Raw genomic sequence first — 16,045 nt, 5'->3', positions numbered from 1 at the left:
CAGTGTTGCAGATGACTTAATGTGTGGATGTTTTTTTTCGCCCTTAAAATATGTTGAGGTTGAACAATGAAAAAATAAATACATTGGGAAAAACACGTATTGATGTGTGGTATCTTGCATAACCAAGTTACTACGTGGCTTTTTAAAATGCAGCTGGTTGATACCACATATACAGAATTTCTTCAGACGAAGATAGGGAAAAATGACAGTAGGAGATGATAAAGTAAATTGAGCTGCTTTAGTTCTAAGATTCAGAAGCAGTCCTTTAAGTACTGTATTGTATATCTGTGTAAATATACACTACATTCCGATTCTGCTAATATGAGCTACAGTACCTAAACACTGTGGTACAATGTGCTCAGTGGTGTGAGGTTTCAAGGTTTTTAACATTAAAAGAGAAATTGTCACTTTTTTCAAACAGTATATAAACTATGAGCAGGGAGCTACATCACTGTGGAAAGGAAAAGGTAAAAGTTCATTCCATGTTGTAAGGTAAAGAAACATTTTGGCTGTGGAGCTTTCTGCAGACCTGAAGAAGGCTCCTCAGCCGAAACATTCTGTTTCTTTCAACTTGGAGGGAATCTTTACCTTTTCCTTTGCAATATATATACTACTACTGCAGCTACACTTGAGTATAATATTGGAAGTAGAATGTGGGTATGTCTATATTTTTAAAACTGTAGTTATACAATTAGAGCTGAAAGGCAATAGGACACAATATTTACATTTTAATGCTATAATCATCGTCATTACTCTATATAATACATTATATAGTAGTAAATAAGTACAGTATTATGCACTGTGTTTGAGAAACTGAGATGTTTTATAAATTAAAAATGAACACTGAAATAACAGAGGGAGAGAATGGAATTTGTAAGTCTTATTGGAGAATGACTGTGCGTCTGGCTTGTGATATGGTCACATGTTTCTTTTGGGATCCAATGAATTGCCATAATGAAGCACTTCATGCCTACAGTCCAGACTACCATGGAAGTTCCACTGTCCTGACCTACAGTATAGTAAGAGTGACAGGGATTGCTGAAGATGCTGTTATTGTGCTACAATCTCTCATCTGGCCTTTGGGACAGTTTTTCCCCTCTTAGACCTTCTCTGATCTAATATGCCAGGCATTTACAACAGTCAGCAGGAAATCCAATCTGCTTTTGCCTCTGCACTCTGAAGCTGGTATAACTTTTCCATTAACTAAAACAAATGCTGCTATATTTTTAGACTGTGTAATTACCCTGCCTCAGCAGGCTGGCCTGCAGGAGTGTGTTGGGGAAAGATTTGAGTCCAGTGTTGCCTTGCTTATGAATCTCAGAAACCCGAGCCCTCGGATGTGGTGATTAATGAAATGCCTCATGATCATCTGATCTGATCCCACTTGCTGAGGTAAATTGTTTCAGTTTTCCACTCACATAGATAAGATTATTGGCATAAAAAGTCTGGAGAGTGAAGACTTTACACTTTAAATGGATTGTGTTGATGCCATATCACTTCAGTCCATAAACCATTTTTAAGCCAGTCTTTAGCCCTGCCCCTACCCAGATAAAAGACAGGACAGAATTCTTCTCGGTGTCATGCTGGACAAAGGGGGGCCCAGCTTTGTTACTGAACACCCAGGCTGTAGCTGCTGCCACTGCATGCTGCCTCTTGAGATCTCAACTTCCCTATGATTAAAGACATTTTCCAGTGGACATCAGGCACTTGGCATTGACAAAATCTGTCATTTTTTTGTAAGTTGGAGTGTGCCAGTCAACAGCTGCATCAGTCTGCCATAACAGCGTAATGCAAAACATATCCACCCTCACAATGCAGCCATTAACCCACTCATTGATTGTTTTGTTAACAGAATGACTATGAAAAGAACAGCAGTGGTGACTTGACCTCAATGCAGTCGTTGTTCTGTGTCTTAAATGTCAAAGGGGTTTACTGTAATGTAACTTCAGGGAAATATATCTTCTCATTTATTGTTACAACTGTATATGAAATAATATGCATTTCTCTCCATTTATGTATTAGTGACTCTTGATCTATTTTCTTTCAAAGATTGCTAAATAACTGTAAAGCATTAAATGTGAAAAAGGCCTCTAATACATACTTATAAAAGGAGAAGAAAATGGATATAAACATAGTAATGTAAATGCACTAATAAGACTTTTCTTATTTTAATTTCAAGAACTTATTTTTATTCCAATTCTTTATTTTACATTTATAGAAGAATGAGACAGTCCCTCTAGTAGCTACTTAAGGCTGTTCATATATGAAACTGGGAAGAGAAGCCCAGGACCTACACAGTCCGATTGTTGAATGGGTCTGTTTAGAATTTCAGAGGTCACATTGCAGTTGTTAATGATTTCAACTGTCTGCCATAACTCTTGTAGTTGGATCTTGATCTGCATGCAGTCTTTTTCAGTCTTCCTTCAAGAGAAGGTTTGGCGAGGTTAAGGACAAGGACTGGACTGAATAGCACATTAATGTATACTGTATATCTATTGTTTTTCTTTCTTATTTAAACAGTTTAGGATTAGTCACCAATTTGCTAAGGGGTCACCATTCTAATGAGCTTGAAAGTGAAGATGGTGATAAAAGTAATCAGTGATAGAAAAGTACACTCTTCAGGTAGACCAAGCAATTCACAAGCCTGGTATCTAATAAGATAAGTTATTTTGATGAGATAACATTTTTAGTAAAACTCTTCTGTTCCTTTGTCTACTGAGGAGAATGCACTGCTTAAACACATACTGTATGTAAATTTATACATTTTAATATAAAGTATTCCTGTCTTAGTTACCATTAATTTAATACAATTGTACGGACATTTAGTTATTTTAATAAAAGCACCATTTAATTTCCTATTGAACCCATTACTTGAAATATCAGCTACCTCACAGTGGTCTGCTATTACACTGACCTGTGAGTTTAAACAGAGTTGCCTCTCGGAAGCCTGCAGAATGGTTGTACTTCATTAGGTGAAACCAGGACAACATGTAGTGAAGAAAGAAACCAGGCTTGATGTAGGACTCCAGAGAATCATATCCACTAATCCAGGTATTTCTGTGAATAACAAACGTTGTCTCATCCTGAAATCGGTCGCTCTCTTCCCACTTGGTCAAGTCCAGGTGTCCACTGGGGTCCAATCGCAGAAAATAATTTGGCCTTTCTGCTGCTTCAAATGAAACTAGAGATGTGTCTGAAAAGAAATAAGAAGTAATGTATATAAATCTTGATATTAAGAAATAAATATAAACTAAAAATTATGCATGTCTCCTCTGGAGTGTTTGAACTATTTTCCATTGGCAAAAATAATACAATACCTTAAATGTCTTAATACAATTAAGGGGTAATTCAGGGATTAATCCCTTAATATCTAAGTATTCATTGTATCTTGAATTGCTTTCTAACATCACCCATGTTTACAGAATTAATATAAGAAAACTAGAAATGGTATAATCTTGTAAACATTCAGAAATTAAAAAAAATACCACAAAAAGGGGAGGTTCACTTCAGTGTTTTTTTAATTGTTATGTAATTAATTTTAGCATAATAACTCTGTATTATCAACATTGGAGTTAATATCTGTTCCATATATATACTGTACACATCATAGAGGGATTAAAATGACAAATTTGGTATTGGAACCAATAGCAAATATTTACCACATGTACCGAGTATATTCTTGGTTTGTAAATATATAAACCTTCTGTCTCAGTACAAATATGTTTGTCAGATGCCAAAGTTTGATGCCATTCTTTGTTAATAATTTAGTCAATTAAATTTCTGTCTTCGTAGATCAAGAAGTGCCCACAGTCAAACTAGTGCTGACTTAACTAAAGCATCAGAGTGTGGAACCACATGAAAACAATCACTCGCTCACAGCTAGGTTGAGTGAAAGTGAGGCCGCACTGAGTACACCTCTAACGTTCTCAGTAACATTTGTGTTTGGTATGAATGAAGATGTCGACAACAGCATTGCAACTGAAAGAGGAATTTTGTCTGAAGTTACAGCAGTGTCTAAGCTCTGCCAGTGACAGCTTAAAGTCAGTCCTGTGCGGATATTCAACATGCTGGGTAATTCATGACATGCCTGGGCATGTCGCGAAGTGCTGAACTCTGAGTTCTGCCCTATAATATATAATACTGTATATACAGTACAACTATGGGCATTTTTCTTAATAAATTTTGAATAGCCTTTTTTTCTATATGATATTGCATCAGTGTGCTGAACATTAATAAGTGGGCGGCTACAACAGGATGTACAGTAGTGTGTGTACTTTACTGGTAGCTGGAATGGGAAGATATGCTTACCATGCGGTCTGGCCCTGGACAGACCTGGGGTCATCATAAAATATCTGGTCAGTCCTGGGACAGTAGTCACACCCTTTTCCGGGAAAACAGGACCGCCTGACAGATTGGCTGCCAGCACTGTATCCCTCTCCTTATACGTGACTAACATAAACGGGCCTTTTCCCAGAACTGTAGAGGAAATTAGTCAGTCATTAGTATTTAACATGCTTCTGTTCACACCTTTCTACTGTAGTATACTGCTCAGATTTACTGCGCAGTACAGTATATTTCACATAAATTGGTGAATGCAGTACAGTAGGATAGATTTCATTTTTAAATATATTTTGCCTTTTTAAAAAAAACTGTGCATTAAGATATTACATTCTATAGATTAACATGCAACAGTTTAAACTCTGCTGGAATATAACATCATTGCTGAAACGTTTGGAAAAACAAATGTATTTATTATATCGTGCATCCATGTACATTGTGAATCCTTTTTAAAATGGCATTTTGTACGCCTGCCTTTTCAGTATTTACATACATTGAACAGCAATTTATTAAACAAGCGTTGCTGTCAATTTGAACATAATCAAATAGACATGTTGTGTTTTTCAATAAGAATGCAACTCACTTGACCAACAACAGATTTATAAAAAATTGGAATGACTGAGTATTAACGGCATCATAGCAGTTTAGGACAGATCGCTGTGGCACAAGACATTCCTAGTATTTTAAAAATAAATGTCTTGCGCCCTCTAGAGTTTGTTATTATTGTCAGTTTATGTCACTGTTTATTAATGATACAACTCTTTTCTAAAACATGCAACACACAAATCATTTTGAATGTGGAAATCACTACAGCTTTTGATACACTTACCTTTGTTGTAGAATTCACAGTCATAAGCTGTAAAATAAAAGTGAATATAATAAACAAAGATAATTTTTAAGCAATTTTTACAGTTGTTAAGAAATTCGATTTAACATACTTTTAATAAAATTTGATTAGCTTTAAACAATATACTCTAAAACCTTTTTTAGAATATGTTAAACACACTTATGTACTCTTTATAAGACTTGACCTGAAATATATTAGGCTCAGTATTGATCACTTAATTTACAATTGTTAAATCTACGGTTTCCTGAATTTCTTTTTACACGCAGCACAGCATTTCTGGGAGATTTAACCAAACTTTAGTCAACTATACCGTTCAAATTAAGCCACACCCCTAAAACATAGAAGAAGAAATAAGATATTTACACTACAAGTAAAAGGAGATCAAATTGATTTTTTTCCCCCCCATACACGAATTAACCTTGTTTGAAATGAAGAAAAACAATGCATTCCATAATCCTGGAGTATTTCTTATGCAACGACCACCTGTGCAGTTTGTGGTAGGCACACTATAATTTGAAGAAGCACATTTTGGGATCAATTCTTACGGCAGAGATTTGGTGAACGCCAGTCCACACTGATTCCCTGTTGACAGCAGCGATGTGCATACGCAGACACACTGGTGCAGAAGCACTCACAGTCTCCCCCACGATTACAGCTGCAAGTATCAGTCAGACAGTTCATATAAAACCAGGTGACATCAACCTGCAGGGTGTAATGGAGAGCAGGTGATGTCAGACACTGCCAATGCAGAAGAAAGTCATTTTCAGTTTTACATTTTGGGTAATATTTTCTCACCTGATGTATCATTTCAGGATATTTTTTCAAGCCATAGTGGGGAAAAATATTTTTTCTTAGTTTGTTTTGGAGGTAATAACATAATAATGCATGGAACTGAGTAGCATGCAACTCATATTTATAATTAATAAATGTTCCTTTTGAAGAATGTTATGCATGTTTTAGAGCCAAGCTGAGAAAATGGTGTTACATTGACATTAATCCTTATTCTTTGCTTGTTATTCCAGTATTATTTTGGACACTAATCAGATGTGTTTAAGTTTGGCTTTAGTTCAAATGTGTGCCCTCCTGAAAAATCCAACATCCTTAACAGCTGAAGCAGCAGGGCAAACCCTACCCCCACACGCAGACACTTGTTTTATAAGTGGGTGGTCTCTTGGATCAGAACTGAGGTTTGTCAGAAATAGCAGTACAGATATTGCAATGGAGCTGTTGTAAAAAAGGTTTCCCTAATTAAGTGATTGGTTAATAAATCCATACGTATATGATAGTTATTTACTGAACTCCTGCAAGTTCTGTATTCATCCAGAAACCCCAAAAAAGAGCTGCAAACATCTACAGTAGCTACAATGCAATTACATTTATTGTCTGTGTAGCAATGTAAAACAAATGTAAGGTTAAAACACTGGTGACCTTTTGTACGCCCAGTACGTGAGCTTCTGTGGATCTTAAACAGATCTAATATGGTTCATCTGCTGGCTTGTCCATCTGGGGAGGATTGGTGGAGGAATGGTGACTTATTCACCATTTAGCCTTACATATTTTATGCTAAATATTTTGAAAATGAGTTAGTTCCCTCATTTTAATCGAAAATACATTATCATGTATATTATGGCAGCATATTGTGGAAAAGAAGAAAGCAAAAGCATTAAATTATATTTTTAAGTAGATTCTGAATAAAATCTGCACATAACTTTAAAAACGATATAGTTAATACTTGTTCTATTAATTAGTTATCGGCCAGAGCTTAGTGGAGTGAAAATCTCTGATAAAGAGGGCAATAAAATTACTGTTGAGTGCTATTGTTTGGTATTATGCCCAGTTCATAACTGAAATCTGCATAAATATGTGCTGTAGAACTGCTCATTTTCTGCCAAAGCTTTGAAGTCAATAGATGGTGCTAGCTATTGCTGCTAGCAGGTATGTCTGGACTCACCACATGGTGGCACACTTGGAAAACCTCGCTCAGTAATATCCCACACTCTCTCTTGGCAAAGGGCTCCCTGAGAGGACTCAGACTGCAGGGATGTCTGATATCCGGGCTGTTCACACACTGGTGGCACAACACAACACTCTCTCAGCAGTGCAAGAGCTTCATTCTTTTTGAAAACAATGAGAACACTTCCACAGAAAGGTAAAGAGAGCACCATGATTCAAAACTACAGTCACATTTTCTGAGGGAAAAGAATGGGGTTGATTTCATTATACATACTGTATGTGTATCATTTATATATTTATAAATTGTTTCTTTACATGTGTGGTAATTATGTTTAAAGTGTTCATCTGACTATTGCAACAGTTGTGCAACCATGCATAATAGGCCCTGTATGACCAACTGTATGGTTTAAATGTTGCACTAAAGTCAATTTTTATATTTCATCAGCAATATATATTGTAAAACCTATATGGATTTTTATCTCATAAACAATATGCCGACAATATTATGCAATATTTCGTCCAGAAGAGAAAAACAGTGGTACTGCATAAAGTATATGATTGGGAAAAGATAAGAGCAGCTCTGGACAGAGGTTAAGCCACTGCTGTCCTTACCTCCGCAGCTGTCCAGCTGTTCCCAAACTCCTGCGGGGTGGCAGAATCAATGTTCTCTGGAGTCCTCATTTCATTCACTGTCTTCATGTCGAAATTCCCACACAAACCCGACAGTTTGCCCTTTAAAACAATTCATTTCCGTTACAATGTACTGTACTGTATGCTTTAAAGCAAGAGCCATTTTAAGCCATTTCTATTACTAATAGGAAATTGAGGTCTAATCACAAGGATACAACAAATGCAAATGATTGTTACATTGACACAATATAATTTGAAATCTTATATATATATACAGTATACTGTATATAAATATTAGTATGAAACATGAGTAATAATCAAATACATAAAAATACATTTCCATTAAAGTTCAGATACAAAAAATGCTATAACACACTAGTACCTTATCAGAATAAAAGAACATAAAACACTGACATTTCCAAGACTCCAGATGTGATGCTACTATGTACTAATAATCCCCAGAAGTGCTGAAAATGCAATTCCATTTTCAGCACTTCTCCGTTTCAGTCTCGATCTCACAGGTGAATGAGATTTTTGTGAAAATGGGAAAACCACATGACCTCACTCAACATTCCTGAATTCCAACAATTTCTTATGGCATCACAAAGAAAGACTAAATCAAGTGATTATAGCAATAAACAGAATCGATGGAAAAACCTGACTACAGGTACAGCAAGGTACTACAAGTGTACAGTTCACTGATGTTCCCACTGTATTACTGAAGTGAGTTAGTGCTAATGCTATTAACATATTCATTTAGAATAATTAAATTCCCTGCCCTGTCGAAGGGAAAAACATATTTTGAGTCACCAAATCATTTTCATTTCTTTTTTTCTTCTAGTTAATGTATGAAAATTAAAAAATGGGATTCACAGCCATTTTCCCCATGGGATAGTACAGTATGTTCTGTTTTAGAAAAGCTGTAAAACTGCAGGCCTCACCTGCCAGCGCGGACCAGCCTGAATGTGGATGGTTGTTCTTCTATCCCAGAGAACAGTGATATCTTCATCAGGGGCATGCAAAATTGTGAAATATCCAGCTTGCCATATGAACACATTTTGATGCTTGTCAATCAGACTTGAAGGGTTCTTTGCAGGAAGAAAGGGCAACACGGGTCATTGCTCTAAGCATGCATGAGTTCAGCTTCTTAAACTCATTAGTTCCATGCAAATAATAACAGGAAGCATATGTGCTGATTTATTTGAAAGTATCATTTTAGTTTTTGTACAAAGGCAGTTCTGGATCTTAAATTCAAATCTGGTATAAAAGAGCAATTAATGTAGAAAAAACAATGATTTCAAGATTATTACTATTGCTGCTGGGTGGTTATTGCTTCAAAAGCAAGCTGTTGTCTTTATCAACAGTTGAACATTCAAAGAAAAATAGACAATAAAATGTATTAATGTAGCAATAATGCTGCATACTGTACATAAGTTGTCAAAAGTCATTGTCTATATACTGTATCTGATAACCATTGCAACTTACCGGTTTTCCACTGTCATTGTCAAACACAATGAAAGATTTTCCTAAGTTGATTAATAAGGATTTCCTACAAATGACTCCACTGTCATAGCAGTCCACATTTTCTGCTGTTATACTCATAGTTAAGTCTATACTACTCTGTAACAGAGAGAAAAAAAATCAATTAATTTACTAACTTATGCACTTTATAAGTTAAGTATGAAACTGAATAAGATAAAATTATAGAGGGTTACTATACTCTGGTTCTTTGGGAGGTTTAGGATTCTAAATGAATGGAAATCAGTTCTGTAGTGTGTAACATAAGGAAATAATGACTCATTACCAAATAGAGGAATAATAACATGCAAAGCAATCATCTTAGAAACCCTATAAATGAAGTTTTCTTTTGTTTCACACAGTAAGTGAGTAAAGTAAAACAAAGCTTTAGTGTTAGGTTCAATTAATCACATCACTGGGTGGTGTGGAGAGTTGGGGGCTGCTTTAATTAATGTAAAACCTTAGGAGCAGAATGTGTTGGGGGGCTTTGTTTGCAACACTTACCTTTAATAAATAGACTTTACAAGCACCAACGTAATCAAACAGTAGTCCATCAAAGGTCCTGTAGTGGCGGTCTCCATAAGCTGTGCACATGGACGGACAGGGGTGGAAGTCGCATTGAAATGATCCGTGCTGGCAGACACTAAAAGATGTATTATTATGCTTTAAACCTTTGCCAGTATTATCTGATACAGAAGCTCAGCCTTTAACCAACTAATGCTAGAACTCCTGTCCTTTCTAATGGATCAGTAAAGACCCTCTTTTATAGTGAGGACGCAATTACCCACAAAAAAGTGCCTAGTTGATTGCCAAATGTTGAATCACCACTTCATACATCATTAAGCTGTCATCCTTATCCTCTTTTGCTACTGGTGGAAGAATCTCTAAGATGAATGGAAAGAAGATTGCCTTCTCTTTGACAGCACTCACTATGAAACCATTTATCTCAGGAGCAAAAGTGAAATCCCTGGTATAACAGGATAATATAATGACTGTTTCTATAAACTAAGTGAGGCTAGAATCTTCTCCCCCACAAAGAAAACAATCCAAGTAAAGGGATCAGGTAACCAGGCTCACTGTGTGAGCAATCTACTGTCTTCTCAAACAGGGAATACATTTTAATTTAAAATTGCTGTTAAACATTTCCCTTAATTTAAAGATTGAATTATTTATCGAATGGCATTTGAGATTTAGTTGTGCACTGAATTCCATAGCAGCACTCTATTTAACATTAGCAGTAAAATGTAATGGGGTTTTATAAATATTTTATTGTGTTTTGAGAAACAATGTTGGTTACCTTGAAGGGATTTGGGATTTTTGGTTAACAGCTGGAAAGCAAGGATATGTAAAGATACATTTTCAGTTTATGAAACCTGAATACCAGAAGAATAGGCATCATGCCTATAGAAGCTATTTTGTATGTGCAACAGATACTAACAGTGTATAACTTACAGTGTATAACCGTGTACTGTATATTAACAGATACAGACAGAATCCATTCGTTTTGTTCAGTGTATGTATTTGTCTTGAATTATTATTTATCAACAACATATTTTTAAGGATTTTTGAACAGTGATTGATCCTAGTACTACTGTAAGTACTTTAAGACTGGGTATACGTATAAGAAGGGGGTTGGGTGACTTATTATACAGTGCGCTGGTGCAAGGGAAGATAAGAACATAAGGGTAGTTGCAAACAAGAGCTATTTGGCATGTTTGGTTGTTAGTTGCTAATTGATCAAAGAATCGGTCACCACTGATCATCTGTTTTCTGAAAGAAGCCATTGTATCAGCTTCAGCATCAAGATGAGTGAGTTTGTTCCGTACTCCTACAAGCCTTTACAAGGGTAGCACCTGGTAAGAAGCACTTCTCCTCAACTATAAGGAGCCACCAAGGCTTCTCTTTACAGTATATAATCAAATCCACTTTCTTTTTGAAACATTTGTTACAAATGAGCAGCAGTGTTGGTAACAAACTTACCAGCTATGACATGGAGACATTACTTTATCCCCAGGATAATATTCCTTTCCTTTCCATAAACATGGGCAGGCAGCAGGCTCAAAGCACTCGTCCCCGTGTTTCAGAAGCCTGAGAAGTGACCACACACACAAGTTAGCTTTTCATCTGCTGCGTTTTGAAACAAAACACATGCCGAATGAGATTACAAATCAGGAATAAATTAGACATTGTGCAGAGCTTAAGAGCTTAAGTTTTTCATTATTCTCCTTTACCAGGTATGTTAATTGAGAGAAAATTCTCATTTGCACTGACTACTTGGAGACACATTTATACTGCAAAGCATTTAGTGGAGCAATCTGAGTGAAGTACTTTTCTCAAGGGCACAACAGCATCACCACCTCCTGATCAGGACACCACCTTCTGCGGTGCAGAAAGCCATTTAATACACTTTTTTCTCCCACCCCCTGCTACACACACACATTGATACAAGAATTCATTGTATATATATAATATATTGAAGACATACATTGGCTGCTAGTTAATATTTGCCCGTGGCCTTTTGTGCAATGTATATTTTTAAAGTTGAACAGTAATGAACAATAATAGTATCAATAATATTATTATTAATTAATATTAAGAGTGGACTTGTGCAGGCATTTTTGCTAACCATTTGCTTGAATACAGTTTTTGTTTGCTGACTGTTTATTCATCTTAATTTGTCTGCATCAGTGTCTCTCTCCTGTGGATGTGAACTTACACTTAAGTTCAAACACGTTAAGAAACAGTGTGTGACTCTATTTACAAATGATGAATTAAAAACATGAGGCATAAAGATATTTCCATAAAAAGGAAAAAAGGAATGTGCTGGATGCAAGTGAATTGATAATGAATTGCCTGGGTGTCACTGATGTGTTAAGTGCAGCAGGGATGAGTTCAATGAACATAAATTTATTTTTTACAACCCCAGGGGACAGACTTATTGCTCCATATTTTAAAGGGGACTTTTTTTTTGCACATTTGCACCTCAGTATTTTCCACCTTAGTTACTGTAACTCTATTTACTAAATGGTATTTAAAAATAAAATACTTTGTCTAAAATGCTTCCAAGCCAGGATTTTGCTTGTCATCTCCAACATGTTTTAATTTTTCTTCTGCTGTTACTGCTAACTACAACTAAGACATCTTAAAGAGCAGAGCTTTAAAGTTGATTCAGGTTGAAAAAAAATGTACAAATTGAACAAAACATCAATGGAATATATTTCCATTCTATCATTCTGCCAGGAATCTGAATGTGTCTAGAAACTCGTGACTTCATGTTTTATTATTTGTAGTTGTATTATTCATACCAGGTAAAGAGAAACTTAAGCAGGCAGCATTTTTGGATGCATATGGAACATAAAAAATCCAAAACATGGAATAAAATACCTGAGAAAGCACAGTCTATGAAATAAATAGCCTTTGTCTGATATTCAGTTTTGTTTCCCTGACTATTAAAGACATGTCAGATAAGAATCTTGTAATATTCAGGAGTGAAATATTCCCACTGCAGTGTTCACACACAATAAAGCGACACATTCACTGGGCTCAGAACAAACTGAGGGTTCATCTGCGTAATGTTACACCCCAGATAAAGTGGTGTTAACAGGTTTCTTTATTTGGAGGCCAAGAAACTGTATCAATTACTACGATCAAAGAATATATAACAATTCATCCTTCAGCCTTCGTGCACAACTCAGGAATAAAATTGTATTGACATTTTTTCTATTTTTTAATTAAAGTTCTGTTCAGTAAATCTGCTAAAAACAAAAACAAAATGACATACAGTACAGTTTAATTTGAGCAATAGCAACAGCAATACCTGTGAATGAGAAAGATTCAGCTCAAGTTGTTATACTTCTGTGTTTGAAAGCACCATAGTAGATAATAAATCTAAATAATTAAATGGGCATTTATTCCTTTACCCATATTACTGCAAAGATCTTCTGAAGTATGTCAATTTCAAGAGAGCAGAAAAAAGCAGTTTATTGTATATAAACTTGATAAACTTTCCAGTTGGTATTATTAAAAAGCATAAAAGTTAAAACAGGTGAATCTATTATATTATGGCTAAAAATATAGGAAAACTGAAATAAAATGTACCTAAGTGCATCATCACATTTAATGCCATGAGAAAATGATGCATACGCTAGAACAATAAGAGAGCTGTCTGTAGGAAAACGGGTATCATATCTAATAACTCGCAGGTATTTTCTTCACCAGAGTGACATTTTAAAGCCCCCCCAACACACACCCACACATCCACCAAGCAGCTCAGTCACAGGTGATCATCTTTTAAAAAAAGAAGCATGAATATACACAAGGATTTAGCTAAAGTTTCATTACCCTGTAAGAAACATGCATAATAAAGCCTTACGGCAAGTGATTTCATAAGCTGAAAAGAAAATACCCTCTTTTCTATGTTGGGGCATGCTGCCACAATTAGAAATTAATTTAGCTAAAACGGCACATTTAATCACACGCTTGAGGAGTTTTTAAATGAGGAATAAAATTAACCATACTGTATATCCTTGTTTAAAATCTCTTTTTTTTGGCAGCTCATCACTCTGCATGGAATGTCGCAATGTAGAAGTGCAGAAAAGAAAGTACAGGACTGGCATTTGCTGGAAACGTGAAAAAAGTTGAGCCAAATAATGAGCTTGTAAAAAAAAAAAGGTTTCTGCCTGGGCGTAGCACTCCCAAGACAGGACAAGCTTTTTATACTAGATGAATATTAGAAACCTAGTGCACTTGGCCTAATTTTGTCTCCTCCGTACTTACTGTAGAGTTGCTCTACATTTGCAAACACATGGACGAAACTGCATAGTACTGCATGGTACAGTATATATCTTCCCAAAATTCTAATTTCATTACATGATCCTAAAAATGCTATAGTGTTGTGTCTTGAGGACCCACAGTGTAATGTATTGAGTTATCTAATTGAACATGCCGTTCCAGTGCCTATGGACCCTGTATACTGCATACATTTAAGTCACACTTAAAATGAAATGGAATAATGATCATTTTAGTGCCTCCAATGTACAATAATTAGCAAAAAAAAAACACTCATTCAGGGTGCAAGCTGAGCTCTATGGGTCAAACGTTGCTAACTTGAATCAGAGCAATGTCATCTGAGATTGTGAAACTGAGAGATTGTCCCAGGTTTCCAAAGCAATGGACCACAGTAAGCTTCAGCACAGGGTGAGCTGGTAGAAATTTTAGTTAGTGACACTTCAGACGTCCCAGGTACCATTGATCTTGACATGCTAACACTGAGAGCTACATCAATCCTCCATTTGATATGAATTCTTTTTAGAATTCTGTGGCTTTTTGCATATTTAACAGTATTTTTTCATAGAGAGAGTTACATTTTTAGTATGTGAAATGTAATTATTACTAAAATTCTGTAAAGCTTATTTATCACATACTGTATGCATTATGTTAAGAGAGGAGCTTGAAAAGCTAAAGCAGAGATTCATGCATATACAGTACTGTACTACCACCTCCCCCCAAAAAAGTGTTTCACAGAATAGATTTTCAGAAAATGCTTTTTGCATATCTGCCAACATCAACAGCGTTCAAATGATGGATGGGCATTGTAAGAGCTATATTTGCCTTTTGTGTTCTTGTGAAGAGTATGCCTACTGTAGCTTATTGGAGTAGATATTGTAAAAACACCGTAAGATCAGTGTCACAAAATAACAATAATTAACGCAGTGTAAGGTCTAATCTGTACAGGAACTACTCAGCTATTTGATACAAGCTTCAGGATTTGGTTTCCTATGCAAATAAAGATGAATGTCTTATGCCTCCCAAAAATACATCTATTATAATATAATATCCAATCTGTGAACCTGTTATATGATTTGTCTGGAGGATGTGGTGAAAGGGTAAAATGCAATTCACAGTTCTTTGAATTAAATGCACACCTTTGCTCTGGATGAAATTAAAATGTGCTGATGTTTTAAAAAGGTGCAGGAATTCTTTAAGCAGCTTACCTGCCACCTGATCCAATCAGCCACCTGTTTATCGCATAAATAAGAAAAGGTGCAATTTATAGAATGAGGAAAAAAGCAGAAGTATTAGACCTGGATGAGTAACAGAAGTTCATTATGATTGGAATGCTCTGCTAACAAGAGCAGTTCTATGCCAGACTTTCTCAAGAGAAAAGTAGTGAAATGTATTATTCTGTTTTTTAAAGGGAAAAGAGAACCTTCTGCATGCGTACTAATAAAAAAAAACATCTACAGATTGAATTTAATAAGAACAGTCTGAAACGAGCTTGCATTTCTTTCCAAAAAACAACTTTTAAGTTGTCTTATGACAATATTTAGTGTGTTTATGCATCATTCTAAATTACCCTGTAACTAATCACAACTCCCAATTTGACAGATTGATTGAAAAGCAAATTCAAATGAATATATTTGGAAATGAAATTGTATTAACATAATTTTTAATTACTTTAATTATTATAGGAATAAATGTGTCAAACAAACTATGAGCATTATTCCATCCTAACAGTAAGATTGCCTTTTGGCAAAGACTAATGTTTGGACTTAAACAAGTAACATTATTGTAAGTAGAGCACATCAGTTATTATTAGTTATGATTTAAAATTCTAATAAGTTGTTCTAGATGTGAGATATTAAAACAATATACAACATACAATATACAACAAGGTTGATGTTTTTTTAATACTGATATACCTTATGAAAGCTTTATTGTAAATCAAATTTCTTACAAGAACTAAGATTCTTGTTTTGA

The 16,045-nt window shown here is 35.4% G+C and overlaps 1 protein-coding gene across 1 annotated transcript in view; it reads right to left on the bottom strand.

Annotated features, from left to right (window-relative positions):
• otog (otogelin) overlaps nucleotides 1-16,045 on the bottom strand; it is a 63,305-nt gene that overhangs the window by 23,534 nt on the left and 23,726 nt on the right. The window contains exons 22-31 of the mRNA XM_088935188.1: nucleotides 11,267-11,374; nucleotides 9,791-9,929; nucleotides 9,254-9,388; nucleotides 8,710-8,856; nucleotides 7,751-7,870; nucleotides 7,137-7,253; nucleotides 5,731-5,887; nucleotides 5,168-5,194; nucleotides 4,309-4,476; nucleotides 2,915-3,193 (exon numbers count right to left, since the gene is read on the bottom strand). Coding sequence (XP_088791314.1) covers nucleotides 2,915-3,193; nucleotides 4,309-4,476; nucleotides 5,168-5,194; nucleotides 5,731-5,887; nucleotides 7,137-7,253; nucleotides 7,751-7,870; nucleotides 8,710-8,856; nucleotides 9,254-9,388; nucleotides 9,791-9,929; nucleotides 11,267-11,374 — 1,397 coding nt within the window. The remainder of the gene's footprint in view (nucleotides 1-2,914; nucleotides 3,194-4,308; nucleotides 4,477-5,167; nucleotides 5,195-5,730; nucleotides 5,888-7,136; nucleotides 7,254-7,750; nucleotides 7,871-8,709; nucleotides 8,857-9,253; nucleotides 9,389-9,790; nucleotides 9,930-11,266; nucleotides 11,375-16,045) is intronic.

Source organism: Atractosteus spatula, chromosome 16 (assembly GCF_055471065.1).
Source record: "Atractosteus spatula isolate fAtrSpa1 chromosome 16, fAtrSpa1.hap1, whole genome shotgun sequence".
In the NCBI taxonomy this organism is placed as follows: domain Eukaryota; kingdom Metazoa; phylum Chordata; class Actinopteri; order Semionotiformes; family Lepisosteidae; genus Atractosteus; species Atractosteus spatula.
Note: the sequence above shows the minus strand (reverse complement) of the source record. Positions and strands in the feature narration are given on the sequence as shown.